Source organism: Phycodurus eques, chromosome 11 (assembly GCF_024500275.1).
Source record: "Phycodurus eques isolate BA_2022a chromosome 11, UOR_Pequ_1.1, whole genome shotgun sequence".
Classification (NCBI taxonomy): Eukaryota; Metazoa; Chordata; class Actinopteri; order Syngnathiformes; family Syngnathidae; genus Phycodurus; species Phycodurus eques.
The window spans coordinates 7,354,114-7,370,939 of record NC_084535.1 but is presented as its reverse complement, the minus strand read 5'-3'; the positions used below and the strand labels follow the sequence as shown (position 1 = coordinate 7,370,939).

Sequence of the window (16,826 nt, the reverse complement as noted above, 5' to 3'; positions counted from 1 at the left end):
TTGGAACCTACCTTGGTTAAGACAGTGTATTACTATTGCATTACTATTTTAAGTAGTAATACGTCCCCCATGGGACGGGCATCTCAACATCTGCATTACGCCTTGTTTTAACATTTTTAAGTTGTACCATTAATAATGGTAAGGCGTCGTACTTAGAATGCTAAAATGTTACTTGAAAACGTGTTGCACGTGTAATAAAGGTTACATAATGGCAAACCTAAAACTGATATCTATTTTCAATGAGTTCTTTATGAGAAAAAGTGTTTTGAAAGCTGGATAAATCAGAGGTGCAGTGTCTTATTTCCTACCACAACTAACAAGACACGTCTGGGCGGGCATAAAGCCAGTCCAGCTCGTCCACACTTGGGATTCGCGGTGACATTCACGGTCACATCAATACTTGTTGTTTGCCAAAAGATGTAGGCAGGAAAACACACGAAAGAGGATACACATATGCAAACACACACACACACACACACTTGAGCAAGTAGGATATATGAAGACTAACACCTTTAAATCCCTTGCATTCAAAGACTTTAGAAATGGGGAATAGTGAGTGACAGATTAACGTGGTTACTACCACTACTACGCTACTGTGATTGACACCTTTAATTGGATTGATCTAATGAAGGTTAATATGTTAGACCTCCAGGTGCACGCCATTCAGTAAATTAACAGGGAATTGAATACAACCCCTGCAGTACAAACTCCAATTCCAATTAAGTTGGAACGTTGTATAAAATGTAAATAAAAACAGAATACAATGATTTGCAAATCCCTTTTCAACCTATATTCAACGGAATACATGACAGAGACAAGATATTTATTGTTTAATCTGATGTTAGTTTTTTTTTGCAAATATTCGCTAATTTTAAATTTGATGCTTGCAACAAGTTACAAAGAATCTGGCACATCACCTTTCCTTTTAACAACACTCAATAAGCAATTAGGAAATTAGGTGAGATATTGTTAAAGCTTTGTAGGACAAATTCTTTCCCATTTTTGCTTGATGTGCAATTTCGGTTGTTCAACAGTCTGAGGTCTCTGTTGTCATATTTTGGGCTTGATTCACGACTGCATAGGCATTGGTCACTGGTTCCGATTTCATAAACTTGGGTTACGTCGCCACAATAGGAATGCAACTCTGTCGTAAACTGATCGCGCCTTTATTAAGATATTAATGCTCACTTATGATTAACAATTTAGCATTGTAAAATATTAGGAACACCTCTTAGCATGCAAAAAACAAGCACGACAAGTAATGCTTCATACAAGCTGAAAAGGAGAGTCTAAGGTGTTTCATTGTGGATCTTTGGTTACAACATGCAACCAGAGTCCAACGCCGAGCTAGCCTGTAGTTAAGAAAAACAAGACCTCATTCATAACAAGGGAACAACAGACAGAGAGAAAGGTCAACTGTATAATCCCACCCCAAAAATCCATCATCTCATCTGCCCCCCCCCCCCAATTGAACGACTAAAGTACAAACACCATTTTGTCCAAGGGGACAAGAAGACGAGAGCAGCGGTGAAAAAAAGAAGGAATGAAAGAGAGATCGCACAGCTGCAAGGGAACGACAGATGTTAAAGTTGGGGGGGAGCTAGGAGGGGTCGATGTCAGCACATAAATTCTCTCTCTCTTATTCATTACTCGTCTGTGTGACACCATCACTCTAGTTTTTCGTCTGTCAGCCAACTGCACTACTTTGCTGCAGAAAGGATGTGAGAAAGCAAGTTAGCAAGAGTGTGCGTGGCTGAATATGCAGTAAATGAGGGACTGTGTTACTTATTGCACCCCTCATGACTGCCTAAATAGTGAATTATGGACAAATATGCACACATGGAAAGACCCACATCTGCACAGTGAACACCTGTTTACTGTCAAACGTTCCAGAACCACTGCGATAGGTGAAAATTTGTGATACAGAGACCACATAATTTTTTTTTTTTTAATATATAGTTTTACCCCTCACACCCCTCTTTAAACAAATTTAAACCTATTAGAACACACTAAGTATTCCTTAGCGCCTGTTTTCACTCTCTTGTCTTCAATAACTGGGAAACGATCGCATTACTTTGAGGAAACGAAGACCATGCACGCAGTTCTCCAAATAAGAGACAACGTGTGCTTGCTTCAAGCTGTTTATTTGTCACTCCCAGTTAAAGATTACTGTAAAACTGTAAAACAAAAGACAAGGAAACATTTTATATGTAAAAACCAACATTTTGAACCAAACATTATACTAATGAAAGTTGGATAGCTTACTGCTATCATATAATACAAATCGCCATAGACAGGATAACGGATATAAGCTTCAATGTTACGGTAATTATAAACCTAACAACAGATACTTTAAAATGCACCGAGCAGCAACGCATACAAACAGAGCACACAATAAAACTCACATGCAAATATTTTCTCTGCTCTTTCGTGCCTTGATCAGTACTGCTAAAAGACTATCCTGGAAAACCCTAAAAATGGAGGACACGCTGAAGTGTTCAATTTTGGTGTGCACTTGTCGGTCACAACTCAAATACAGTTACAATGGCGAAGCATTGTTGTATTGTTTGTTTAGCTTTTGTAATACGTCCAGCTACTGCATACTACAGCCCTTTCCAGCCATATTTTTTGTGTCCAAATTGGGCAGCATGGTGTTCAAGTGGTTAGCGAGACTGTCTCACAGTCGAGAGGTTCTGCGTTTGAATCTCGGCTCGGGCATTACTGTGTGGCGTTTGCATGTTCTCCCTGTACTTGCGTGGGTTTTCTCGGGGCATTCCGGCTTCCTCCCACATTCCAACAACATGCATGTTGAAGACTAAATTGTCCATAGATGTAAGCGTGAGTGTTTGTTTGTGTATACAGTATTTGCGCTGCGACTGACTGGCAACAGATCCAAGGTGTACCGTGCTTCTTTACTAAGCTGGGATGCCTCAAGCTCACCCCCGACCCTAGTGAGGGCAAGCGCGATAGAAAATGGATGGATGGCTGTTTCACAATTGTTTACCATTTGTACAAGAAACTTTGCAACACCTTCCAAATTAAAAGCTTTTTTTTTTAAAAAAATTTAAATTGCGATTAACATATTTAAGCCACTTATGGGGGGACTGGCCAACTGGCAGTAGCTGAAGTGTATTTTGGATATTGTAATATTTTCATTAAATGTCCAGTTTTGAGTAAAAAGAGTTACATTTCACAGAGGAAACATTTGTTTTTAACGTTAATTTGGAGGGCTGGGCGTTTCACACTCTGACAGCTGCCAGTTTGTACTGCAACATTGGTTTGGGCCTAACAAGAGGCAGCCAAAAAGTGGGACAGTATGGATGAGTTACTGGTTAAACACAAAAACATGTGTACTGAATTGTACTTGGCGAAAATGTGGCTTTATAAAGTCTCTCATGCATGTTAAACCAGCCAATCAATCTGAAGCAGGCCCTTCTCCATTTCGTGGTCTTTTTAGCTTGAGTCGTCCTCATCTTCCAGCAGACAGACAGAAAAAAAAAAACCACAGCAATGAATGTAAAGTATCTCGTCGGGTATGACGTTTGTTCGGAGACATATTTCTTTCATTACCCCTTAACCACCACACACTCATAGTGCAATGATTTCATGTTGAACAAAGATGGCCTGGGATCAGTTTCACCAAAAGAAGACAAGCAAGAGTGAGAAGGAGAAGTGGAGCGACGCATGGATGAAATCCTTGCGCACTTCATCCTTTCATTAGGGAAAGAGGAAATGATACTGCCTGATATCAAGGGGAACAGCTGGTGGGGGAGAGGACCTCTGTGCCACTTGCCAACACGCACACACACACACACACACACAAACATCAGTCGACATGCAGGCTGGAGAGAGCCAAAGGGGAGGAGCCATAGTTGCTTTCAACGTCTTCAGGTAACGATACTGGAAAACTTCCACCCCAAAAGTATAAGCGGGATAATTAAAGCATGTTTGTTGTGGCCGGTATTTTAACTAGCAGCTTGCCCCATACGAGGCTGTTGGACAGAAGTTTAATATTACAGCTGTTAAATAATTACTACTATACGTCACACAAGCTCTGGCATGCATAGTCAATATTTTTTCAGTCATGCTTCCAATGGTTTTATGTCCATGTAAACCTTGAGGGTGTCTAAATTGTCAAACTCATTTATGTTGAAAGTTACCAGGTTTTAAACATGCAGTTATACTACTAAACTACAGCAATGTTGTATTGTCGATGGGCACTTTTGCTCACTTTCAGGCAAATATTTACATTGTGTGAATGGATGGACTGATGTGTCATGTGACAAGCCAACAACGTGGTGCCAAATTATTTCAGTCTGTATGAATTTAACGACTCCATACAGCTGGTTTCTGCCATTTCTCATTTTAAAATGAGACTAATGAGGGCTCTGAAGACTCAAAAAGGTATTATTTTGAAAAAGCACTCCATTGTAAGAGTTGAATTTGTGGAGAAGCTGAGAGTTCTCAGTATGTAATTTCGAATAGTACCGGTATGTCCCACCATCCATTCATTTTCTATACCGCTTATCCACATCCCAGTCATGGGTGAGTGGCTGCCCATCCCATCTGCGAGACGTTTTTGAACAGGTCGTCAGCCAATCGCTGGGCACATGACGTCTAACCAAACAAACATTAACACTCAAATTCACACCAAGGGGATAATTCAGAGTCTTCAATGAACCGAAGATCATGCTTTTGGAATTTGGGAGGAAAATGGGGTACCTGTAGAAAACCCACACAAGCACAGAGAGAACATGCAGAGGAGAGATACCGCATAAACGTGGTAAGCACTCGTCCACGGTGGTGCCTGACTAAAATCTGTATGAGACACTAAAATTGGATTTACTTATTTCAAGTAAAACATCAGATAAATATTAACAATACGTTAAATTTAAGGCCTGTATAGCCAGTCTTTAGAAAGAACATTTCAGTCATCTCCTCTGTACCGTGATTCAAATTTTGTCTTGGCTACACCGGTGGCTGTGAGCTGAAATCATGCAAATGTAATCCAGTGTCGGGGATCCTCTCAGGTCAAACGGAAGTAAATATGTATCGCAGTATGTGTGTGACAAATAGATGTACAACAAACACAATACTAAATGACTGTCAACCCAGATTCAGGCCAAGGTTTGCACAAAATCTAATAAATCTCTCCGCTTGTGTACAGAGTCCAAGGTTGACTGACAGCTGTCAACGCCTCCTTCCCTCCCCCTGCCTGCAACTGTCAATCATCAGTCAGTAGCAGGACAATATCTGTCCCTGCCCCCCCTTCCCTTTCGTTGCCTAATCCCTCACTCAGCGCAACAACTGCCTGCAGCTTTGACCTGCTCCCCTGGTTAATACATAATCTGCCATCTCCAGAACTAATATTCACCGACCCTTCCCCCCCATCATCACGCTACAGGAAAGCACAGCTAGTGTGTCACGCAGAGCGGGACTGACCTGTGTTGGCATTGGACCGCCGAGCCTGACGGGAACCAGCACACTTCCGAGGGGTGGAAGTAAAGAAGTGGAAAGCCCACTGTATGAAATATGGCCAGCATGCGCGTGTGGGGGATGGGAAGCCAGTGCTGGTTAGTCATATGGAGGCGGGGTCTTGCTCAAGGGTATTCCACACAGCATCAGATAATGAGTGGGTTATTAAAGTTAATGTGGACTGTGTTGTTTTATGTTTTACTATTATAAAGGGTTAACTCCCATTCACACTTGGATGACAATAAAGAATTTAAAAAATACTTACCGATAAAAAAAACCTCTCTGCCTCGAATAGCGAAAACATTTAAAGCCCCTCGTAAAATGTTCTAAAACTGCCGATATTAGTAGTTGAAGTCAGTGATTCTCAAAGTGTGGTACTCGTACCACAAGGGGTACACGGGCTCCCTCTTGTGGTACGCAAAAGAGCCACGATGCAAGTACAGATCAGTTGTATTTAACTTTTTAGCATTGTATTCTAAAGATACATTTTAATTGAATTAGTCAAGTACAGATTTTTTTTTTGTTTATGTGTAGGTAGGTAGGTCATAGTGGCTTACAATAATATTAAATATACTGTTTAGGAATAAAATCTCTCTCTCATTTTTGATGAACACCAAACTAGCCCAACTACACTACTGTATTTTCATGTTAGTCATGATACTTTCAACAGTACTCTGAGAAAAAAAGTTTGAGAACCACTGGTTTAAACCATAAATATAACACAACCGATAATTCCAAAACCCCCGAACATAATTTCAAACTAATTTTTACAAATGACTTGAAGATTATTTAAAAAAAATAAAATACATCAGAATTTCACGTGTAGATGCACATATAGCGAAATAGTGAAAACTCTGTATCTTCTACTAACAACCCAGATTAAATGTAGCTCCTCCCTAAAATACAAAATCAACATACTTCCATGACACGTTTCTATTTAGACAGGGCTTTTCTAACCCCCAAAAGGTTTTTCAGCAAATAGCTGGGGTTGGGTTCCACAGAAAAATAAAAAACGTTAATTTGAATCCAAGAATGGTGAACCCCGAATATAACTGTGGGATAACTGTATTTCTATTTTCATTTCTTATGGAAAAAAAATGTTTGGCCTTAGATGTTCCGCTGTAGGTGTAAAAATGAGAAAATCCTCACAAGATGAAACAAGGATGACTGTGATCCATTAAGTTGTGCTTATGTGAATTCAGCAATGCCTTTTGTTTGAAAAAGTCAAACAATGCAATTACCAAACCAGACGCAAATGTTGCCAATGTAGAGCTGTACCTCCAAGTCCACTAACACGAACAAAATGACCAAAACAACAAATATCTTCCACGTGCAAAAAAGCACTTGTTTGCTGATTATTATGTATGCATGTAAAAATCTGTGCTAATGACACCAGCAATTCATTGAACGAAGGTCCAGAGTCTCTTAATACCCTCTCTCTCTTACACTTTATAATCACAGAGACAATAAAATCTGCTTCATTAAGAAATCTGTTGCAGTGCCTCAATGTCAACCTCCTGGCTGTGTGCAGTCTGACAGAAGAGGACAGAATAACAGTATTTGTGGATCAGTGCAACAGTGGAAATGGAGGATCCAAAAGGATTAAACCTACCCTCTGTCTTGTCAGTATGGCGTGCAGAGAGAAAATGACACAGTCACACGTCGGCCATCAGCACAGTAATTAGATTTTATTGGTGCAACGATGCTGCGAGACCAAGTCGTTATCGTTCATGACTAAAATATACTGATGTTGCAACCTAAACAAGCAACCTGGATATTAATATTGAATCTGATCAAGAAGAACGAGACACACCCAACATTACTCTATGAGAAGCATGTCAGTGTGGACCAAGTTGGCCGACTGTAGGTAGGTTGTTTAGCTCGTGGCCGGAAAGCCTTTCCAGGCTACTCTGAAGCATGTCATTATCATAATGGAATAAGACATGCATGTTTACAACAGCATGAGCTTGGGGGGGGGGGGGCGGCACTTCTGCATTTAAAAGTGATACTACATCAGCAATTGTGCAATGTCCTCATTGCTGGAGCAGATTATACAGTACGGTTGTATAAAAGCAGCCTGTACTGTTCAGTTATTGACAATGTTACACACTAATGAGGGTGAACTGAGAAATAAACCCTTGCTAGGAGTCTGTGGCAAACGAATGCAGACCATAACAAATGCAAATTAACAAACTAATGCCTCAAAGACCCAATGAATTAAAGATATCATCCAACATACTGGGCTGAAAATGCACACATGAATGAAGGAGTTTGTACAAAGAAAATAAAATACTTACAAATGAGCCTTTTGCGAAACTAGTCAGACATCAGAAACACTTGAGGACCACAGACATTTATGTAAAAAATAGGCAAGGGAATAAACTGGCAACTCAAAGCAGGATCAAGACAAATAACTGAGGTTGGAAAATAGTGAATAAACATTTACTTGTGTCTGGAGATGCCATAGTGGACACGATGACTGGTGGACCGGTGCGGCGACTTAGCTTCTGGTTAGCAACCATCGCGCCTTGTCCTTGAATGGGGCCTCCCACGGGAGCCAGGGCATTATCTGCTGCTTGTCCTCCACCCTTTCGTATCAGTTGAGGATTTGGGTGAGGGCTATGCATGGGAGAAAACGGCAACACGCTCCGGTCCCTCTTCATCAGCTCCATGGGCACCGTGTAATTGGTAGAGTATGCTTTCGGTACCTGCTGTGGCGGTTGAGGTAAAGCTGGCATGGAGACGGGCATCTGCTGGGGCATACCTGGTATGGGGTGAATGGAACCAGCTATAGCAGGCATTGATCCAGTCATCTGCTGTGACATGATCTGCATACCCTGCATAGGCAACCCTTGCATGGTCAACCCTGATGAATATGCAGACATTGGTCTTGACTGAACGGGCATCATGGCTCCTACATACGGCCCTGGGGAACGAGGTGGTTGGCCTGGGTAACCTCCGGAGGCTTCCAGGAGGTGCTGAGAGGGTGCGCTACTGGGCCTTCTGCCTATTACCTCCCCCATCCTTGGTGAGATGGTCTGCATGGCCCCAGGTGTCTGCGGGGGGATTAGGTGAGGGTCGACATTCAACGCCTGAGGCGGATGTAGAGGTTGGTGGTGGTGCTGCTGCTGGTGATAGACATCCGAGCGATGGCTGAAACTATTAGAACGCCCTCGCACGGGTGTCTGAGGCTGAGAGGGAGCCGGCGGCGCTTCAGCGGGCCGCTTGCAGTTGTGGACCACGCGAGAAAGTACACGCGCCTGCCCGAGGTTGGGCGCCACTGTGCGTACATCATTATCCTCCATGACAGCCAGCATGCTGGTGGAGTCAAATCCCTGCTGGATAAGTGAGGAGATGGTGCTCTCAGAGATACCCTCATTTCGCAACAGGGCAAGAAACTCAGGATCGACTGTCCTCTTGGGATCCACAGGTAAAGGTGTCTGTGGGACCGTGGGCGGAGGGGCGGGAAGAGGAACGGGAGGTTGAGGAATTGGAGGGGCCGGAGTTGGCGCTGCCTGCAAAGGAGCAGGTGCAACTTGGGCGACTGCGGTGGGCTGCACGGGGGCGGGCGAAGGAGGAGGAAGTGAAGCTGCCACGGGAAGTTTAGGCTCGGGGATGAGCATGGTGTTGGGAGGCGGCAAAGACTGTTGCAAGTGCTGTTGCAGCTGCTGCTGCTGGTGTTGTTGCTGCTGAAGTTGCTGTTGCTGCAGTTGTTGCTGTTGCAGGTGTTGCTGCTGCAGTTGCTGCTGTTGTATTTGTTGTTGCTGGTGCAATTGTTGCTGTTGCTGGATTGTATAGGGGGAGGCTGTCTCCTGCCTCATTATCATACCCTGATTGGAAGGATCTACTACTAGGCAAGTAGCAGCCTGCTGTTGCGGGTCCAGCGGACGACCGTTAACATCAGTATAGACAGACTGACCGGCTAGAGGTGGAGGCTCATTTGCATAGCGAGGAGATGCATGTTCCATGCTGTAGTGAGCAGGAGACGTATCCCTAGACGGTCTGCGCTGACTGTCAGGCATCATCTTGGTAACACCAGATTCTCTGTAAGCCCGATTCAGTTCGTGAGTCGGAGTAGACGGAGGAGGAGGTAAATTTGACGGCGGGGCTTGAGGTCCTCCTCTCCCGCCCTGAGCTTGATCCCACCCAGCACGAGCCACGGGTGCCAGGCCAAAATGAGAGCCTGACCTACTGAGCGGATGAGGGTGAGGTGGTGGAGCCTGGTGCTCAGGGCGATAAAAGCCCTCAGGTGCACGAGGAGTCATGGCCGGATCGTGAGGGTAGTAATCTTGGTGCGGAATGGATCCTCTGTGAGCCATGGCTGCTTGTTCGTAGGGGTTCAGGTCTGGCACAGAACCTTTCCTCAGACCCCCTGGGTAAACCTGTCTGTAGTCTTGGTAGGAATATGGGTCCCGCTTCAAATCCAGGTCAGGAGGACGCACCCCTGCGGCAGGCTCGTACCACCCTCCTCCCACCTCACCGTATGACAGAGAGCTCCGCCGGCCAGCTACTCTTGCCTGCTGCTCGTAGACACTCTCAGTCCTGTCCCACTGACCCTCATTTCCACCTAAAGTATCCCAACTGTGGGAGCGACCGAGACTTAACTGTTTGTTGGTGACGAGCATTTGAGAAAAAAGATGAAAAACAGAAGAAGTACCACACAAAAGCAAGGTATTCCACTTGTAGCAGTTCTCTTGTCTGGTTCAAGTCTTAGTGTGTATTAGCACCAAAAGACGCAACAGATTGAGGCAGTTAAGGAACCAGCAGAAAAGAAGACGAAGCAGAGTTTTGCAGTTCCACCTGATATCCACTTGTAATATTGTATGTCCGTGCTCCAGCTGATAGTCCTTGAATAATTAATCTCCGGGTATGCTGGTTTGGAAAGAGGACACCGCACATAAACACCACGAAACACACAAACACTGCACACAACCTACAAGTCTACGCTGAGACAGGGTACATGATTGAGCCACGAAATGTCGATTAAAAAAAAAAAAAAAAAAAAACAAGAAAGGAGGAGCTAGGTTGGGTTAGATGTAGGGACGGGTTTGTACTAATCCAATAGGATTTATCCCTGCCTTCTTTGGTACATTTTACTCGTTCTGCCGATTGCTACGAAGGATTATGACAAAAAAGCCTGTTTAATTCCTCTTTGCACTGTGACGTCACGTGAACCAGAAATGACTGTACGTGGTAACTGCGACGGCAACTGATGGGGCCAATAATCCAGAGTCCACCCGCCTCAGAGACCCCTCGCCCACCTCTGAAATGTCACCTACCTGACGCTGATGATGTGCCTCCAACAGGTTTCAGCAGTCTGCTTTCCCAGCGGAGGGAGGGCGCTCACTTACGGCGTTATCGAATGAAATACGGTTCCCTCCGCTAAATCCCATGCGCTGTCAGTAAATGTCAAATCCACACTGATTGGACACTAATCCTCCGGGCCTCATGCTAGCTGTAAAGACTTCACGCAACTGCTGCCCGTCCGGTCCGGAAGCAACCCCAGTGTCTCTGTAGCTCATGTTCACTGCTTTACTATGAGTTATTTAGGGCTCGCCTGTGCATAAGAAATGGGTTAAACGGTCGATGAAATTTACAAAAGGGCTGGCTAAATTCATAACCTGTGAGTATTACTGCTCATTAATAGAAGGATGATACATTTGAATGTATGTATGTTGTAAATTGTATTTTGTACATCTTTTGCACTTAGAGTTGCTCTATAATCTGCGTACAAAACTAAAACAATGAGGCATTGCAGTGTATGGGGGGCAGGGTGCTCATGTGTTTTAGCTGTTAATCCAAAGCACCAATAACCTCCGGCTTGGGGGAAAAAAACAAACAAACAAGAGAGGCACGTTACAGTTTAAACATCCCATTGTGTCCATGATGCTGCAGCACCTGTCATGGCATTACATGGTACCATGGATTACAGTATTCTTTCATTATACTCTTCTAAATATTCTTATTATATATGAGCATCAAATCTTAACTCAAGAGTGGCTATTAATGCATGAAAACATGAAAAGCGAGAAGAGACATTTGTCACCTATGTGAAGAAAAAGAAAAGAAAATAAGCTTACATTTTATTTAGCAGACAAGGTTGTGTTATTAGAGACTGTCCATGAACTCCATTTAGATTTATAAATAATGTGGACAGATTTAATCAATACAAATATGTACAATATTAAAGACATTGCATTTAGTTTGAAACCTTTAACATCTCCTTATTGTTCGAGCCGCGGTTAAAGCCTCGGCCTTGGCGAGCCATGCATACATGAATAAAAATGACCTGCTGACTTAAAGCGAATACAATGCTGCTAGGGAAAGAAATACAAGTGTCTCCTATGCTGTCACGGAACAAAAGCATGCTCTGAATGTTAAACACTCATTTGACTTATGCAGCAGCGAGGGGCAGGAGCCACCAAATGGAAATGGGATGATAGTAACAGTGTTGACTGTGGAAAATAATGTCGTCAGCTGGATTGTAATACATATTTAACAGCATTAACCGCCATGTATGCGACTCCCATGATACAGTAATTGTCTTTGAAAGCATCTGTATAGACGATATAAAATGTGTGATTGAAGCTGGTGACAATCACACACTTGAATAGCGTAACAATATTCTATACCGCATTTGTCACAAAGCACCCTTCACACACGGGTTGAGTGAGTTGTGGCCTAAACCAGCTCTTTGCGAGCCTTCTCTCTGCATTTGTGTGTTTGACTGTTTGTGCCATTCAATAAACGGCTGAAAGTGCATCGGCGACTGTGGCTCTCCTTGCCCACATGCGAGGGCATTGCAGTACCTCAATAGCTCCATTCTTTTGCCCATTTCATTCGAGTGGCGATACATCTGAACCTTGCTCATAACTAAGACTTTGTCTTGCAACAAAAACAAAACAAAAAAAAATCAACGAAACTTGGAAAACTTGTTAGTCAAGGTACATCCTTATTTACCTTTACTATGACTAATATCACCATGTGTTGCGGAAGATGTCTTTACCAAAACATACACTGCCGGAAAAGCAGATGTGGCAAGGAGTAGGATTCCATATAAATCAAAGCTATCATGATTTTTAGTGTACAGAAACATTGTAAGGGGGGGGGGGAAAACTAGAGAGAGCAAGCTTTCAGCGGCAGATATAACAATAATAGTAATCATACCTTATGTGTAATCATGCCTACATACAAATGCAGTTGTACAAATAAAGACCCATGAGAAATGCCATATCCCTAATAGACGTCTGGTACCCTCTGCAGTTGAATAGATTACATTGCAATGTATCATATTTTAATTATCATTATTCATTTGTATAAAAATATATAAAATTAGAATAAAACTAATAATTTTTAAAAATTCAAATAAAGCCCTCATAATAAATGCCTTAGGAAATGCATGGTACTCTTTGCAGTTAAGTATATATATTATTTAAACCCGATATTGAGGAAAACACAATCAAACTATTTGGCTTTTTTTTTTATGTTATTATAAAAATGCATTTTTTTCCTGTAAAAAAAATCCCTCTTTAAAAAACATCTTACACCTAATAGACGCCTGTTCTCTCAGCAGTTTAGTGAATGAACACCACCCACAACTACTGTATTAGGATGTACAGTAATTGTGCCCTCTGCTGGTTGCTGCTCCCTATAGTGAACTCCAGGATGCCTTCGAGAGTGACAGTGACTGCAACATAACCCTATTAATATGAATGATTATTTTGCTAATGCAAATGCCCTTCCTGAATACACGCTCTCGCCAGGTTTCTAGTAAATAGTAAAGTTGTGGCGGTAGCAGCAAAAGCGAATCGACTCTATATATCTTCCTTCAAGTCAGTTTTTCCACACATAATCCAGCTCCCCGGGGGGTGCAGCCTCGAGCTCAACCCATCGAGGCAACAGGTCAATGTAATACTAAGGAGGTTATTTTGCAAAACTTAAGAAGATTTATGCAGGAACCTAAGCACAGAAGTGAAGCACACACCCAAATTAGCTGCACGATTGCGACACAACACTGTGTGTGTTTTCAGAGCTCCTCCCTGCTGTTTTACAAAGCAGGTTTTGAAAAAAAGGAAGAAGGGGGGTGGGGTGAGGGGTGGAGAGTGGATTTTGGTCCAGAGCCTGGAAAAAGCCCGTGGGGGGAGGGTGGGTAGTGGTTGTGGTATCAGAACCAGATCTCGCTCTGGTGACCTCATAGCAGTGCTGGATGCCAATGTGAGGATGAGGAAGAGGGAGGAAGGATGAAAAAAAAACAAAAACATCCATCCAATTTCTATAGCGCTTATCCTCATTAGGGTCATGGGTGGGTTGGAGCCTATACCAGCTGACTTTGGGAGAGAGGTGATGTACACCATTGAATAGTCTTTTTCACCCACTTTTTTTTCAAAATATTAAATAATTACTACCATATTTAGAGTGAATTTTCTTTTATAATGCATCCATTTACTATCCCACATGTCCTTATCAGGCTCTCGGGCACAGGGCATATACTGCGTAGACATTCAACCATTCACAGTCACATTCACACCTATCGACAATTTAGAGTCTTTATTGAAGCCGATGCCATCTTTTATTACATCAGATTACAATTTGTTGCCATTACTATATTACCTTATGTTAAGTAGGTTTAACCCCAAAGAACAGTGCATCATATGATTGATGACGACACATTACGAGGTCTCATCGTCACTGTTGAAATCACAACGACAAACTCTCGCACTTTTGTAAATATGATAATCAACGACCAGTCCCTTAGCTCTGGATATATGCAATGGTGGGCAATGGTAGGCAGTGGCGCTGCGGCCAAAATGCATGCTGGGAAAACAGATGGAGCGGACATAAGGAGGGAGGAGGGAAGTGATGCTCATGACAGGTGTTTGCCACATTTCCCTTATTGCGGTCCGACTCTTCCTGGCATCTTATCAAAGGCACAACAGACGGAACACTTGTATGACACTATGACTATAAAAGAGTTAAATATAATAATTACTTGTGTGTGTCTTCAATATGTACTGCTGTGAAATAATTACTGATTTGACAGCTATTTGCATCTCAAATCATCTTTCCCCATTGAAATGAATGGAAATGCCTTTAATTCATTACAGTTCCCCATAAAACACAAACAAAAATATTTGGGAACATGTTTAAAATAAGAAATATAGCATTCTGCAGTATATTAATTTATTTTTAAAAACATACAGTAGTGAAATAAAATGGAATGTAAAAAATGAAACAAGTTTGTGCATCAGGATTTCATTTAATTCATTGTGCAGCACCTTCTGGTGTGTGCCAATGAGCATACTTCAAGTTTTTTAGGATGCTGTATATGTACCATAACTGTTGTTCCGATGTATTCCTCTGGTGGCATACCATTGGAAAGCAAGAAAAGGAAGAGCGGAGAAAAAAAAAGGTTAAAATCTTTCTCACCCTCACAAATTTTGTCTAGTCGCTGGCGTTTCACTTTGTGTTTGTCGGTCAGAGCCATGCTTTTAATGTCTCGCGCTCTTCACCACCGTCACATCCAATGTTGTCCAATCCTCAGTCTTTTGGCTTAGTGATGTTCTGCACCTAAAAAAGGAAAATAATTAAGGGTCAACGAAAGCGCTGTACACGCATAACAGTCACTAGTCTTGCAACAAATTTGAACATTCCCCCCGCCTTCCTTTCCAATCAAAGTCAACAAAAGCATGATTGTCAGATGTCTCAGAGTATAAATGATTATCCTGAGCGATTATCCTGTAGTGTGGGGGTGTGTTAAGAATGATTTTTTTTAAAAATCAGTTAAGATGTAAAAAAAAAAAAATTATAAATTGGTATGTATGTACCCCGCTGAAGTAACACTATGTGCCATTCGCCTTTGGCAACAGATTTGGAACTAGGAAGCACACTAATTTCTCGCGGCTCACGACTTGCCTATGATGACTACTGTACGTCAACAATGTCACCATGACCAAGCACACCGACGTGGCAAGTTTGGATAAAATGTGAAATTTTCAAACATTTTTGCACTGTACAAGACATTTTAAGCCATGAAAAAACGACCTCCCGTCCCTATTAGTCGTTCGATAGCGGTTCTACTGTATATAAAACTGACAAACATCTCTGAGTGGTGTCTTTCCATTAGAGGGAGTCTTAGAGAGCATTATTTTTGCGATTAAAAGAAAAATAAATGCCCCTAGTTCTGGAGCCAAGTTCCACAGATTGAATGGAGAGCTCGAGGAAGCAGAGAGAAAATAATAGTGTGCGTGAGTGGTACGACGGAGTAAACGAGGCATTTTCCTGATAAATTACGTTCAATGAGTGATGGGCCTCTAAAGAGCAATCTTCTAATTGGTTCCCGCTGAGGCCTACGGGAGGCTTCGATGTCTTCAGGGCGAAAAAGGCAGATGGAGAGGAAAGCACACAAATACACACACAAACACACACACACACACAAACAAAGACGGAATGTGGGTCAGTTAGTCAGCAGATAGGATGTGGTTGCATCAGCAGAATAAAGACATATAAAGGGTGGAAGAGGAAGGGAGTGAATAACACGGCAGGATGAGTAGAGTGTCATTCTTCTTCCTCCTGCGTGTTTTTCTCCACGACTCATTTCCTGAAGGCTGTATTCTGGCTCACTACAACGCTATCATGACATCTTTAACCACTATTCTAATTGGGACGTTTAGTGGTGAGGCACAGCAAAGCAATATGATGGGATAGTAATGGAATTTTATGCGGCCAATTGCTGAGACATTATAGGAGGACGGCATTGCAGAAGTTATCCTGCATTCAGCACTGCGGTCATTTGCTTTGCCTGTCAGCTTTCTGTCAAAAAAGTGAAGTTAGTGACAGAGGCAACTGAAATCAGAAGTCCATGTGTTCTGAGAAGTAGTGCTAAACCGTTTCAGGCCTAGTTACAGTAGGATGAATGATTTGTTTCCATTGATTATTATTCTGTACCCAACAAATTATACTACGTAAATTTTTCATTCATGTCAGTCTTCGACATCTCAGATGTGTGATTTAAGCGTTCCATTTATTTATCTTTTTTAAACGTTGAATGCATACAGACAATGAGTTGAGCAAGTAAGCAGAAATTGCATAATATGATCTAATTTATCGCAGTTATATTTTTAATCCAATCCTAATGATTTGGGTTGCAATTAATCGTTATCCCATTACTTTGATCCCAACAACTTACATTATGTAATCGATAAAGATTAATATTTAATTCATTGAGACTTGTGATGAGTGATTGAAGTGTTTCCTTTGTGTATTTCTTTTCACAATGAGGAAACGCACTTTGCTTCAGACAGTCTGCCGCAGCATCTTTGCAAAACATCTTTGGTTAGATATTGTCCAATATC

General features: G+C 42.3%; 1 protein-coding gene across 6 annotated transcripts in view; it reads right to left on the bottom strand.

The window, feature by feature from the left end:
- Positions 1-16,826, bottom strand: part of ctbp2a (C-terminal binding protein 2a) — a 50,577-nt gene that overhangs the window by 18,540 nt on the left and 15,211 nt on the right. For 3 of the 6 annotated variants that reach the window (XM_061689982.1, XM_061689984.1, XM_061689981.1), the window contains exon 1: positions 7,922-10,409. In XM_061689982.1, the coding sequence (XP_061545966.1) occupies positions 7,922-10,100 (2,179 nt within the window). In that variant the 5' untranslated portion in view covers positions 10,101-10,409. Of the gene's footprint in view, positions 1-7,921; positions 10,410-14,901; positions 15,043-16,826 lie in introns of those variants that run through there. The other 3 variants (XM_061689985.1, XM_061689987.1, XM_061689983.1) reach the window with 2 other exon arrangements.